The sequence below is a fragment of the Bison bison genome, unplaced genomic scaffold (assembly GCF_000754665.1).
Source record: "Bison bison bison isolate TAMUID 2011002044 unplaced genomic scaffold, Bison_UMD1.0 scf7180017864379, whole genome shotgun sequence".
Classification (NCBI taxonomy): domain Eukaryota; kingdom Metazoa; phylum Chordata; class Mammalia; order Artiodactyla; family Bovidae; genus Bison; species Bison bison.
Window position 1 is genome coordinate 1843954 of NW_011494951.1, and position 15192 is coordinate 1859145.

The window sequence follows — 15192 nt, forward strand, 5'->3', positions numbered from 1 at the left end:
GAGAATCCCCGGGACGGAGGAGCCTGGTGGGCTGCCGTCTGTGGGGTTGCACAGAGTCGGACACGACTGAAGTGACTTAGCATAGCATAGCATATCAACCCGAAAAACAAAGGCTGTTGGTGGGGTTAAATAACTGGGTAAATACATGCAAACGCTGAGTGGGGGAGGGGCAGGGCACACAGCAGGTGCTGGGCAAATGTCAGCTATACTGTCGATAACCTAACTCATGCCAGAAGAAATTATATAGATTAACCACAGAGAGCTACAAAATCTTTTCTCACCTTGAAGAGGAATGCAAGCACCTTAATAAGTACACCTGATAAACAAAGCATTTAAACTAAGTAGAGGGGAAAAAAGGATCAGGAGAAGACAAAAACAGCATGGAAAGTGTGCGTGCTAACAGGGAGTGTTTCTCGTCTCCCAGCCAAGAGCTGCCTGTTTGGTGTGAAGCAAAAACTGAGCCTATGGAAGACGTTCCCAGCAAGAAAACAGATGAAGCCAGGCTCCTGGATTCTTCCTGGGTTTGAGCTCAGTGTCAACTGGTGCTCCAAATAAATCCCAGACGGATGAAAATTACGTGTCAACATCAAAGCAAAATAGGCTTACTACATAAAAATTCACAGGTATATTAGCTCAAAACATAATGTGCAAAGGGGGGAAAATGATAAAAACAAGTATGTGCTCTTGACAAAAGGTTGCTACCTATTATACGTAAGAGTTCACAGTATAAACAAAATATGGTACATACCTACAACAAGAATATTTATTGGCCCTAAAAAGATGGAAATTCTGATACGCTACAATGTGGCTGAACCTTGAAGACATTATACTAAGTGAAGCATGCCAGTCACGAAAGGGCAAATACTGTTCAAGTCTGCTCGTATGAGGGCCTGGAAGAGCTGCAGTCACAGACATACAAAGGAGGATTGGGGGAGCCGGGGGAGGGGAAAGGGGGGAGTTATTCTTTAACAGGGTCAGAGTGCCAGGCTGGGAGATGAACCAGTCCTGGAGGTGGATGGTGGTAACAGCTGCACAACAATGGGAATGTATTCCATTCACCAAACCGGACGTTCAAAAATGGTTAAAATGGTAAATTTTACGGTATGTACGTTTTACCACAAAAGAAACTTTTGTTGTTCAGTCTATCAGTCATATCCGAATCTTTGCGACTCCATGAACTGCAAGTCAGGCTTCCCTATCCTTCACTATCTCCTGGAGTTTGCTCAAACTCATGTCCACTGAGTCGGTGATGCCATCAACCATCTCATCCTCTGTCGTCCCCTTCTCCTCTTGCCTTCAAGCTTTCCCAGCATCAGTCTTTTCCAATGAGTTGCATCATGTGGCCAAAGTATTAGAGCTTCAGCTTCAGCATCAGTCCTTCCAATGAATAATCAGAGTTGATTTCCTTTAGGATGGACTGGTTGGATCTCCTTGCACTTCAAGAGACTCTCAAGAGTCTTCTCCAACACCACAGTTCAGAAGCATCAGTTCTTCAGTGTTCAGCCTTATGTTCCCCTCCCCCCCACATCTGTACATGACTACTGGAAAACCAGAGCTTTGATTACACAGACCTTTGTCAGCAAAATATGCTCTCTAGGTTTATCATAGCTTTTCTTCCAAGGAGCAAGCATCTTTTAATTTCATGGCTGCAGTCACCATCCACAGTGATTGTGGAACTCAAGAAATAAAATCTGTTACTGTTTCCACTTTTTCCCCATTTATTATTCGTCATGAAGTAATAGACCAGATGCCAAAATCTTTCTTCCCTGGTGGCTCAGACAGTAAAGAATCACCTGCAGTGCAGGAGACCCGGGTTCAATCCCTGGGTTGGGCAGATCCCCAAAGAAGGGAATGGCTACCCACTCCGGTACTCTCTTGCCTGGAGAATCGCACGGACGGAGGAGCCTGGTGGGTTGGTACAAGGGGATCACAAAGAGTTGGACGCGAGTGGGTGACTAACACATTAAAAAAATCTTCTAGGTTAAAAAAAAAGTTCATAGAAATCACAGCTATAGGAAAAGCAATATAACACTGATATGTAAAAACACAGCACAGGACATGAACAGGCAATTCACAAAACAGGACAGACAACTAACATACGAAAAAGGTTTAAGGTCCAAGTTATTAAAAATGCGAATTAATGTCAGATAATCAAAAATATTAATCCAATTCCGACAAGAGTTCAAATAATGTGGTCTCTTGTACACTGAAGATTTTAGTATGAAATGGTACACTAAAGATTCAAACTTATTAATACTTCTGGACCCCAAAATCATATTAATACATAACCTTTAATACATATCTTTAACATAACAAGTATTCTAAATATAGAAAAAACTATGCAAAGATTACTTCATATTACTTCTTATAAAACCAAGAAATTGGAAGTGAAAGTAAACATCTAAAAATAGTGGAAGTGCTAAACAGACAGGCAGTATTCACTGGATAGAGGATTATATAGCCACTAAAATGAGGATTATGAAAACCTCTCCCCTCATGGGGGGAGAGGGATGGAAAACATAATATTGATGCAAAAACATATAAAAACACAGTGAAAAGATTAAGTGAAGATACGCTAAATATTAAAATATATGTTAATGGCACAGGGGTGTGAAAAGTCCCACAGATATCTTCCAAATTTTCTAATTCACACTTACAGTCCTATACTAAAAAATCTTTACAAATGTTGTGAAATCTGGGGTTACAGCTTGTGTGCAAAGTTCCACAGAATTGCCCAGTACAGCTGTCTGATGTATCTATCCAGACGGAGAGACTCACAGAGGCAGGGCGGCGAGCAGAGCTAGGGAAGTGGCCTGCTGGCTCCTAGCACAGGCGACCTCGCCACACCCGGCCAGAGTGTTAAGACGCTGAATGGGATCTTGTCTTGCCACTGTCTTCATGCCCACAGTCACGTCATTACGGCAGGCAATGCGAGCTCCCTACCCAGCACCCAGTCTCCCTTCTGCTTTAATGACCACTGATCGACCATGGGCCCACAGGAAAAGCATTTCCCAGACTTCCTTCTGGACAGGGACGGCTAAGTGATTAAGTTCTGGCCAACAAGAAGCTAAAGCTGGTGGATGTGGCTTCTAGGAGAGCTCCTTACAAGGTTGAAGGGAGACTCAAGTAGTAGACTCCCTTCTGCTGCTCTTAACACCTTCCTGGAATGCAGAGGTTATGACTGGAGCTGCAGCAGTCAATCTGTGGTCATAAGGTAACCTTTGAATGGAAGCCATGTGCTAAACAGATCTCCAGTGACATAAAGAAGCTGCCCTGCTTACTACAAATGTATTTAAGAAAAAGAGAACCCTTAACTTGCTTAAACCACTGCATTTTACATTTTAATTACTTGCTACCAAACAATTCACCATCTGGGAAGAATTTACCTTAAAATCTGTATACTTCCATTTAAGGGAATGTTTTCAATATAATTAGGTTCTCCTGGTTCCCAAATTAAATTCAGCATTATTAAGAGCCAATTCTCATGGGGTCTGAGAACCGTAATCATAAATCTGTTTTTTCTCAATCCTCCACTTCCTTTGTGTCCCGCTCATAACTGTTCCTTTAGGACACCAATCTAAATGAAGCTTTCCCAAACCATTATTTAGTATGAGATTTAAACTAGAGATATCAAATTCTTATTTTTTTAATACTGAAACACGATTGAAACGTCACATGAACACAAGTTACACATTTTTATTCATTAATAATGGTGACACATCATCTGGCACTAACTCTAAATGAATGAATGAATCGGTGCCTCAAAACCAATCCACACGCCTGATGAAGACAGCAAACTGAACACATGGGCTAACACTGCTCCACCCCCAAGACTCTCGATAACTGCAGCGAAGTAACCTTTTCAAAAGTATAAATCCTCAAGGAGGGGAGAACAGGAGAGGAGATGACAAGGTGCTGGAAGGTGGAAAGCACGCGGTCAGGGGTGGGACCATGCGAACCCAGGGCCGTCCACCTCCGCTCCAGCCGGCGACCACCACGCTGGACAGAGTGGGTCCACATCACTCTCAAGAGTCAGGAAGGGAAGCAGCACGGAGGGTCAGGACGCACGGCAGCGTGAGGGACGAGAAGGCGGGTGCGGCATCGCTTCTGGGTGTGTCTGTGAGGTGTCTCAGCGAGACATGAGCAGTCAGGACCGAGTAGAGAGAAAGGCCCTCACCCACACGGGCGGGCATCACCCAGGCCACTGAGGACCCCGTGGCAGAAACACACGAAGGAAGGGCGGTTCTCTCTGAGCCGGCACGTCCATCTTTCCTGCTGCTCCTGGTTCTCGGGCATGCATGCTGCTTGCTCCTCCTCCTTGACTCATATTCAAAAAGTCTGCAAATCTCTCCAACGAGACAACTCAATTCCCACTCAAGAGCACCCCAAGGTTCTAACACAAGCGATTCTGTTTTGAGCTCTGGGCAAATCAGTGTTGGGAAAAGGGCAGGACTCCCATTTGCTATCTGCTCAATCCACATGACCGAGAGGAGCTGAGTCTCTGAAACGTCTTGAAATACATGAGCCACGATGAGATCATTCTCACGCTATCCAGGCATCTGGTCACCACAGCCATAAAGAACAATCTGCGGGATGACTGAGGACCTTTAATTTAACCCCATTGGCTTCTCTTATCCCAAGAAGCCTTCATCTGATGCCACAGTTTCATAAATGTCTTCAGCTAACTTTCAGACTCGACCATACATCTCTCTACACCAGCTTCACCCCCCGGAACTTCCCCATTAACAGAGGACTGCGGGGATGAACCTGAAAGACACGTCCCTCTTGTTACCGCCTCGGTCACACTGTGCAATGAACTGATCTGGAAAGTCCAAAGCACAATACGTGGAACACAGGATTTTCTGACCTTTAAAAAACTGGATTATTTCTGAGGGTTCATTGTAGGTACTCGTTTTTGGCCAATGAACCTTTCCATGTTCATATGAAGCACGCCACACTTCTTTCAAGACCGTGGTTTATCTTGTGCGAGTGTGTGCTCAGCTGTGCCCGACTCCTTGTGACCCCATGGACCACAGCCACCAGGCTCCTCTGTCCATGGCGTTTCCCAGGCAAGAACACTGGAGAGGGTTGCCAGGTTGCCGTTTTCTTCTCCAGGGGATCTTGACTCTGGGATCGACCTCACGGGTCCTGTGTCTCCTCACTGGCGGGCGGGTTCTTTACCACTAGCGCTTCCCAGGCTAATGCAGGCTCAAGCAGAAAAAAATTTCTTGGAGGAAATGTTGCCTGTGAGCTGTGTCCTAGCGGTATGCATCTGCCCCACAGGCTGAGAGCAGGCATCCCGAGTGGAGGGAGAAGAAAGCTCTGGCAGGGAAGCTGGGGCAGACAGAAGGAAGCTGCTGGGTGGCACCTCCCCTAAAGTCCTGTCCAGCAGGTAGGTAGTTACGTGATGCGCAAGAGAAGGGGAAACGCCAAATGTGACAGGTGGGAATCTGTGATTTGCTCTGGCTCTAAAGATAAAACCACTCAGACACGCCGTCAGCTTCCTGGCTCCAATTGTTTTACATAAACCACAGTAGATGCATAAGAGAGAAAATACACGTGGCCAGAAAAACACGGTACTCACCCTCGATAATTTCTAGTTGTGGTGACATAGCCAGAAAAAAAAGATCAGAGCACCTTCAAGGACTTGCTCTAATAGATTTAAATATACAGATTCCATGGGCCACTGTAACAGTCTTTGTAGTTAGCATATTTTAAGGCAGATAATTCTAAAGAACACTCCATATTTAACATTAGAGAGAACTATATAATTGGACCAGGGACCATTTGAGAATGTACTTAAATGGAAAAAATCCAAAGCTAAATTATGTAGGTTTTAATGTGCAATTTATGTTGTGTGCAATTTCTCTCCATAACGCACGTGTTTTCTATGTGCAATTAATTTTAACTTAAAAAGAACATTTCATGGAAGGGAACATGTGATGTTGAAGAGAACAATTGGGAAAGATTCCATAATGAGAGATTTCTTTTCATTTCTCTGTCATGTTTTACCTTGTTTGAACAAGATCAATTAAGTACCACACTATCAGGGCCCATAATTCAGCTCAATTTTATTTCAGAGTAAGATTTAAATCCTGGCAAAGTAACATCTTGACTCAGTTTCCTCCGCTATAAGAAGCAAAATCAGAGTCGTACGCTTACTTCAGGAGGACATCTGAGTACACAGCTGGGTTCCCACCCAAATCCATTCCTCCCCCATTTTCGGTGTCTCTGGAGGCCCATTTACGGACCTGCCCTCCTGGGGCCAGGTGTCTGACGTGGTCCCCTCATCAGCCCCAGGGAGAATCTTGGTTACCCACACCTGTGAAGGTCACTGCACTCCCCTTGCAAGGGACCAGGTTAGGCATGGAGGGATGGCGCAAATCTACCAGGAAGGTTTCTGGGAAGGGGTTCTTAATTCTTAGGAAGCACTTCTACGTCTGAAAGCCAACACACCAAGAGGTGGTACAGGAACTCGGGCCGCCATCCCGGCCGGAGGGCAACCAACATGAGAGGCCGAACTAGTGCCTAGGCTGGCCGTCGCCTCCCATCTCTGAGCTGCTGAAATAACCAGCCCTGGAGCAGCCTTCCCATTTTGTGAGACAATAAGCCCCTTTTGGTTCTAGACATTTTTGCTGAGCCTTCTGTCATTTACCCAAAAAGTATCCCGATTCATACAAACAGCTTCAGCAGGAATTTAAAGCTCCCCAGGGAAGAATGAAATTTGGACTTAAAATCTAAGCAACTTGGAATTTACGGGGATATATTCTTGTTAGTTCCAGTCACTCACCATTAAAAAATAATGATCCTCAGGTTCAGCTCGAAGATATTTAAAAATCACTTGTTCCATGAACCTTTCCATCAGATCCCAGTCTTCAATTATTCCATGCCTTATTGGCCACTAGAGCAAGAGAAACCAAACCACGTTCATATCAGTAAGATCAACAGTTTAACAACCACACTGGCCCAGTAGAGATGGAAGAGACCCAGTTATTAGAGAAAATAGGGCCTTTGCATGGAGAGAATGTGAACTTACATAAAGAAGTAACAGGCATTTTGCCAGAAAGATTGTATTAGATTATTGCTTATATTCTACTCCAGCCATTTCTAAGCACAAAGAATTGTCTTAACAATGGGATAGGTAACAGATGGGAAAGTACAGCTAACCTACCACACGATTTGATCTGTGGAGTTTGTAGGGTTTTTAGAACAAATGTCTAGTTAAATAATTTTAGTGCTGCTTTTTCACCTGATCAATCTACAACTTTTCCACATCTGGCGGGGTATTTAGCCCACCTGCAATACCCCATGGGAGCAGACCTTGCTTCCCACACGGTCCAGCATCCCAGGTCAGTCCTGCATCCCGAGGCTGTGTGAGTTCACCTGCTCTCCCACATCAAAACACCCGAGTCAAACCAACAACAACAAAAACCTCTTTTCCAACAGAAGAATTAAAATGCACTCTGCCGTTCACGGGCACCGTCTCCACACAAAGCACCCCTCTGCATCACCTGTCCTGCTGCCCTTCCTGGCTGTGCTCTTACAGGGGGGTTTACCCTGGCGGCATCTGTGTGCTCACAGAGGGGTTTACCTTGGTGGCATACGTGGGTTTATCTATGGCTTCGTCCCCTATGAAGAAGTCCAGGTCGTCAACTCCCCTCAGTACTCTCCTCTGAGCTTGGTCGACCACCTTCGCCGACTCTCTGATGGCGATACCTGAGGGAAAACAGCACAAAGCATCCATCACCACACACGCTCACTCCAACCATCAAGAAAGGATAACATAGTCCCTATAGAGGTATAAGCAAAATTTCAATGTTAGGGTTTTATTTGGGGTCAAGCGTGCTCAGAGAAAAGACTATTATTGAGGAGTACATAAAGTAATACAGAAACAAGCTGTTAGGTCCCAGTATTATTTTCAGCAAGGCACAAAGAAACTTAGCTGGTCTACTTTCAAAGCTGACAAAAGCTGTATTACTAAATTTCTTAGTTTCATCTGAAAAAAAAAATCCCTCAAGACAGTAAATGAAATGCCCATGGAGTATCAAATAGGTGCCAAAATTTAAAATATAGAAAGAGACAAAATTTAAAATATTTTAAAGAGTAAACTGAAAAATGACTATATGCTCTCAAGTCATATTCATAAAGCTCTATGTCAGATTTAAAATACATTTTTAGTATTGTTACAAAAAAAACCTGACTTCTCATTAAAAGAAAAACCAAGATTTTGCTAATATCTGACAAAAGTAAAATAATCAAACAACTGTATTATGTAAAAATATTAATGACTTTTTGGAAAAATTTTAATAAGAGCTTAACCTTGATATTTAGAAATATACTTAATAGTAAATAATCATATAAAACTTAACTCCAGAATTTAACATCTAATGTGGAAAGCCTTACAAAGATTCAATTTTCCATTTCAATTCCTAGCCCCTGGTTACATTCTGAATTCCTATAAACTCTTCTTCATCAACTTTATTCCAAAACAAATTAGTAAACACATACAGTTATTTTTAAAGGTAGACTATCTGAAATTCCCAATTTATTTACAAATGAAGAACAGCAACAAAGCTATGGGAGTGAATTTTAATCCTTTTCCTCAGAAAGGCATCTTCAAGTAACAGCCTCAAAAGCAGGAAAAAAAGGACAGAAGTCACTCTGCCCGCCTCCTTTTCTCACCCCAACCCACTGCACATTGAGCCTCGAAGCTTTCAAGTTATGAAGGGTGGCACGCATCTGAAGGACCAGAATTTCCTGCAGGACACGCTGGGGACTGAGCCAGAGAAGACATTCGGCTGAGAAGCAGTGAGCCTGTCGGGGCCTCGAGGCTGAGAAAGGGGCCAGAAGAGTCCGGAGGGCCAAGGCGTACGAAGGCGCCTGCAGAAACAAGCACAGCCCACCTGTGGACACGGCGCGCACCACCACACGGTACACGGACACGCCGTCATCCGGCACCCTCGGCACCTCAGAGGGCCCCGCGAGCGCCCTGCCGGAGACCTCGGAGCTCCTGACCGCGCGGCGGCGCTGGACAAACTTAACCAGGCCTGAACCTAGAAGCCCACCCCAAGTCAGTGTCAGAGACTGCAGACACACAAAGACTCTTCCATTCATGACGCCATGGGCAATCGATCTAACGAAAGAAAAATCACCACCTTAAAGAAAAACATGCTAAATTTCGTGAGAATGAAGCCACCGCACTCAAAAATTTACACAACAACAAAGTCAGTCTTTGTTGTAATCCCAAAAGCTACACGCAAGTACTCTGACCCCAAATTACAAAGGACCAATGTTTTAGTGGCCCTTAGCAACAACAAAACCATAAAGTGTGCTTCTTTTAACTGTTATACAGAAGTAACCAAAGTCATGAAAGAGAGGAAAGGTGGGTACACAGAGCTTATATTCAAAACCTTTTGTTTATCCCTACGAAAGCAAAATGTGGACCAAGCAGTCCTTGTGAACATGTTGGAGAAAAGCGTGGCTATCAGTGAGAACCTCTGAGTGTTCCTGGAGTATATATACGTGAGTCATCGCAAAACACATAAGTAACCCATAGCTTTCTCCAGCACACCAAACCTTACTACAGGACCCTGACTCAGGTGGAAACAGAGAGACAAGAAGTGTGCAGCCAACACTGAGATGTAGGACAATAAATATAACAGATAACAGGGTCAACACCTAGGCCTTCCAGCTGCTTACATCCATGTGGCATCTCCACGCAACGAAATACCATGAGGTTGTGAAGAAGAGCCAAACGGTTCTCCATGTGTTAATCCACAAGGAGGGTCATGAGAAAAAAAAGAAAAAGCAAGGTCCAAAATGGTGTCTGTGGAATGCCACCACTTGGGTACAAACACGTCTGTGAATATTAATATTTGCTGGTGCATGTAGGGTTAGCTTGGGAAGGAAGCACAAGAAACCAGAATCATTAGCTGCCCATCTAAGAGGGCAGTGGGCAGGAGAAAGTGAATTTTCACTGGACATTTTTAATAACATTTAATGTGTATGTCACATGACTGTACTGCCTATCCAGTTCAGTTCAGTTCAGTTGCTCAGTCCTGTCTGACTCTTTGTGACCCCATGGACTGCAGCACGCCAGGCTTCCCTGTCCATCACCAACTCCCAGAGCTTGCTCAAACTCATGTCCATTGAGTCGGTGATGCCATCCAACCATCTCATCCTCTGTCGTCCCCTCTTTCTCCCACCCTCAATCTTTCCCAGCATCGGGGTCTCTTCAAATGAGTCAGTTCTTTGCATCAGGTGGCCAGAGTATTGGAGTTTCAGCTTCAGCATCAGTCCTTCCAATGAATATTCAGGACTGATCTCCTTTAGGATTGACTGGCTTGATCTCCTTGCAGTACAAGGGACTCTCAAGACTCTTCTCCAACACCACAGTTCAAAAGCATCCAAAATTCATTAAACTTCGAGTTCTGCTTCTGGAAAGACGGAATAAACATACTTTTCCCTACTCCTCTCTCTAAGCACTGCTGGAATAATTGGACTTTATGTTTGAAAGAAACATAAAAATGCTGAGGGGTGAAGCGGCAGACTGGCTGGGGAGCCCAGGACCCGAGGACCAAGACAGGGGTGACTTCCTGGGTCTCCTTTGTCCCATAGACACCCTGGCTGCCAGGGAAGCCAATGACCCAGAAACATCAATGGGAGCAAACAAAGCTGGTCCCCAAAAGCCTGCTATCTCGAGCCAAAGATGAAAGGGGCAGTAGAAACATGCCACTCTCCGACTCCAGTCAAACTCAACAGAAGAGCAAACCCCCACACACAGTGTAGACACCACCCAGGAGGCAGGGCTCACATGCGGCTCCATCAGAGAAGGCCCCGTGGAAGTCAGCACCGCCACCTGCCGCCCTCCCAGTGCACGGTACCTGCAGAGGCCTGGGGGGCGGTGCCAAACTCCTGCCCTCATTCAGCAGTAGCATGCAACCCCTCCCCAAATGACTCTCAACAAAGGCCAAGAGGAAAACCTGAACTTGAACCCCAAACCAGCATTAACAAGGGGTATCCCCCTTTTCCTGCTTGAAGCAACACCAGAAATGACTTGCTAAAAGCTAAGAGTTAAGTAAGACCTGGAATCTCATAATAACCAAAATGTCCAGGTTTTAAAAAAAAATTTCTCACCATAGCAGGAACCAGGAATATCTCAAGTGAAAAAGGAAAAGATGGCCCATAATGCCAACATTGAGATGACACAGATAATAGAATTAGCAAACAAGATTTTAGGAGCCATCACAGAACATTTCAAGGAGCAACTACAAACATATCTGAAACAAATGAAAAAGAAAAGAAGGTCACAGCAAAGACAGAAGATATAAAGACAAAACCACACACCAATTTAAGAGCCAAAAAACACAATACCTGAAATAAAACCTCAATATTGGCCCAGAAGAAGAAAAGGATGGGGAACAAATCAATGAACTTGAAGACGTAACAACAGAAATTGCCCAATCTGAACAACGGAGAGAAAACACACTGGAAAACAAATGAACAGGACCTTTGGGACGTGTGGGCTGGACCAAGGCAGACGAAACATTCATATGGGATTGGGGGCAGGAGGAGAAGGGCACGACAGAGGATGAGATGGCTGGATGGCACCACCAACTCGATGGACGTGAGTCTGAGTGAACTTCAGGAGTTGATGGACAGGGAGGCCTGGCATGCTGCGATTCATGGGGTTGCAAAGAATCGGACACGACTGAGCGACGGGAACACGCTCTGAACGTTCAGTTCAGTTCAGAGTGACACGAACTTAACTGAACCGAACATTCATACACCCTGAGTCCCAGACAACAGGAGAAAGGGAGGAGGGCTGAAAAAGTATCCAAAGAAATGATCATTAAAAATTTGTCAAATCTGACCAAAAAAAAACACAAAAGGAACCAAAAGAAACCTACAGATTCAAGGTTGAGTAAACTCCAAAGAGGATAAACCCAAAGAAATCCACACCAAGAAACATTATAGTCAAACATCTAAAAACTAAGGACCAAACAGAAAATTCGGAAGACCTCCAGCAAATCTGCCATCAGAAATCAGGGAGCTCAAAAGGAGACTGCGTATTTCTAACTGCTGAGAGAAACGTCTGCTACGAATTCTATATTCAGCAAAAATCTCCTTCAAAGATGAAGAACAAATCAAGACATTCTCAGATGAACAAAAACTAACAGAATCTGTCACCAACATATCTACTCTAAAAGAATGGCTAAAGAAAGATCTCTACACAGAGGAGAAATGATACAAGATAAAAGAAGGAATCCTGGGACACCAAGAAGGAAGGAAACTGATGAAAAGAGCGAAAACACGGGCAATTACGATTACTTTCCTTCTCCTTTTTTGCTTGCTAGATAGTGTTTGGCAGTTGAAAGATTGTTAACGCTGAAGTGTTTCTCAATGTAAAATCTTAATATAACAGAAAGGAGGCTAAAGAGACCTATCTTTATAGCAGATAAGGTTTCTACATGTCACTAAAACTGGTAAATGTTAACACAATCAGACTAAGAAAACCCGTGTATACATAAGAGCTAGGTGATGGTTTCGTTGCTAAGTCGTATCCGACTCTTGTGATCCCGTGGACTGCAGCCTATCAGGCTCCTCTGTCCATTCTCCAGGCAAGAATACTGGAGTGGGTTGCCATTTCCTCCTCCAGGGGATCTTCCCAACCCAGAGATCGAACTTGGGTCTCCTGCATTGCAGGCAGATGATTTACCAACTGAGCTATGAGGGAAGCCCATATAAGAGGTAGAGCAACCACTTTAAAAAAAAAAAAACACACACACACACAAAGAGAAGCACTCGAAAACACCCCAGATAAGTCAAAATGAAATTCTAAAACACACTCAAAGTAATCCACACAAAGGTAAAACAAAACAAAGAAATGAAAAACAGAAAGAACAAAACAGAAAAAGCACTAATCAATAATCACAATAAACGTAAGTGGTCTTTTTTTGTTTTTGGTCGCACTGCACAGCTTGTGGGATCCTAGTTCCCTGACCAGAGATCAAACCCAGGCCCTTGGCGGTGAGAGCATGGAGTCCTAACCACTGGACCTCCAGGGAATTCATATAAATGTAAGTTGTTTAAACACACCAGCTAAAAGACAGATACAGGTCCAGTGGATTTAAATGAAAAAAAAAAAGACTTGAGCTCTACACCGTCTACAACGCTCTTCGACCATAACAATACACAGGCACGCCTGGTTTTATCGCACTCTGCTCTGTTTAGTTTTTCACCAGTTGAAGGTGTGGGGCAGCCCCGGGTCCAGCGAGTCTAGCAGCGCCACTTATCCAACCACACCTCCTCACTTCATGTCTCTGTGTCACATTTTGGCAATTCTCACAGCATTTCAAACTTTGCTACAGCAGTTAACAGACAACAGTAATTTTTAAAAAATAAAAATATTCAGTGTATTTCCCAAAAGAATGTCATTTATTTTACTAAACCCTCAAAGGATAATTCCTAACTTACATAAACTGTTCCGAAGGACAGAAAAGAAAGCTAACAAACTCATTTTATAAAGCCAGTATAATTTTGATACACAAACTAGACGAAACTAGTACAAAAAAGGAAAATTATAGCCTAATCTCACTTTCGAACACTGATACAAAAATCCCAAATAAACATTTGCAGATACAATTCATGTACTTGATATTTCTAACCATGTAGGGTTTATTTCAAGAATGATAAAACACTGTTCAACATTCAAAAATATATCAATGTAATACATCATATTAAAGTTTAAATGTCAAAACCACATAATTGTCTCAACAGATACACAAAAAGCCTTAAGATCAACATCCATTCATAATTTTTTTTTTTAATTTTAAAAACCTCTTTAGTAAACTAGGAATACAAGGACACTGTATTAACCTGAAAAGGAATCTCCTCAAAAGCCTACAGCAATCGCTCCTGAAACACCAAAACCATTCTTTTTAAATTCAAAAAGACAAAAGTACCTGCCATCCCCAGTTCTGGTCACTGACAGGAGTCCTGGCCAGTGCAGCCAGGTCAAGAAAAAAAAAAAATGAAAAACTCAGACTGGAAGAGATAAAATAACCATTATTTGCAATTAACACAATAGGTTACGTAGAAAACTTAAAAAGAACCTGCAGGCAATCAGAACAAGTAAGACAGGACAGCAAGACTGTCGATTAAAAAAACGACTTCAAAGATCCAGCAGCATTCCTACCATGCTGGCAATTAGGAATTTTAATTTCAAAAAACATTCACAGTGAAAACATAAAGAAAGGTACCTAAAAATGAATGCAGCAAAAGCTATGTATGGGCTTTTTAATGAACAATGAAAAACACAGGAGATAGAAATAAATAATAAAATACATATACCATATTCATGGATAGGAAAATTCAATGCAGTGAGATACCAAGTTTTCCTCCAAATTACTCTACAAATTTAATGTGTCTCTAATCAAAATCCCATCATAATTTTTCATGGACTTAAACTGATTCTAAAATTTATTGATAAAGAGTAAAGTGAAAGTCACTCAGTTGTGTCCGACCGACTCTTCACGACCCCTTGGACTACACAGTCCGTGGAATTCTCCAGGCCAGAATACTGGAGCGGGTAGCCTTTCCCTTCTCCAGGGGATCTTCCCAAACCAGAAACTGAACCCAGGTCTCCCGCATTGCAGGTGGATTCTTTACCAGCTGAGCCACAAGGGAAGCCGGATAAAGAGTAAGGGTCTAAGAACAGCCGAGGGTATTTAAGAAAGAAAAAGGAGGAGGAACCAGACCTACCAGATATAAAGAGACAAGCCAAACTAACAGTATTTACAACAATTTGTAAATGAATTTGGAACAGAGAGAAACAAATGCACGAGCGAAACAAAATACCACCAGAAGGGCTCCCACCACACAAGGCGCCTCACAGGCCTGGAGAGGCGCTCTGCGACGAACGGCGGCGGGGCAACTGGCCTTCCACTTGGAAAACCGCGCTTCTCTCCCACACCATGCTTTTTAAAAACTTAAAATTTCCTTAGAAGAAAACACAAAATCTTTATGACATTGGAATACAAATGCATTTTTAATAGAAACAGATTATAAAAAGACTGGAAAACTGTACTACGTGAAATTTTTTAAAGTGCTAGCTGTGCATGTGAATACATCAAGTCACACGTTGTTCAGTTGCTAAGTCCTGCCCAGCTCTTTGCGACCCTAGGGACCGTA

At 43.3% G+C, this 15192-nt stretch overlaps 1 protein-coding gene across 6 annotated transcripts in view; it reads right to left on the reverse strand.

The window, feature by feature from the left end:
* Positions 1 to 15192, reverse strand: part of ACTR3B (ARP3 actin-related protein 3 homolog B (yeast)) — a 78919-nt gene that overhangs the window by 50685 nt on the left and 13042 nt on the right. For 3 of the 6 annotated variants that reach the window (XM_010857216.1, XM_010857214.1, XM_010857215.1), the window contains exons 3-4: positions 7592 to 7716; positions 6791 to 6901 (exon numbers count right to left, since the gene is read on the reverse strand). In XM_010857216.1, coding sequence (XP_010855518.1) covers positions 6791 to 6901; positions 7592 to 7716 — 236 coding nt within the window. Of the gene's footprint in view, positions 1 to 6790; positions 6902 to 7591; positions 7717 to 15192 lie in introns of those variants that run through there. The other 3 variants (XM_010857220.1, XM_010857218.1, XM_010857217.1) reach the window with 2 other exon arrangements.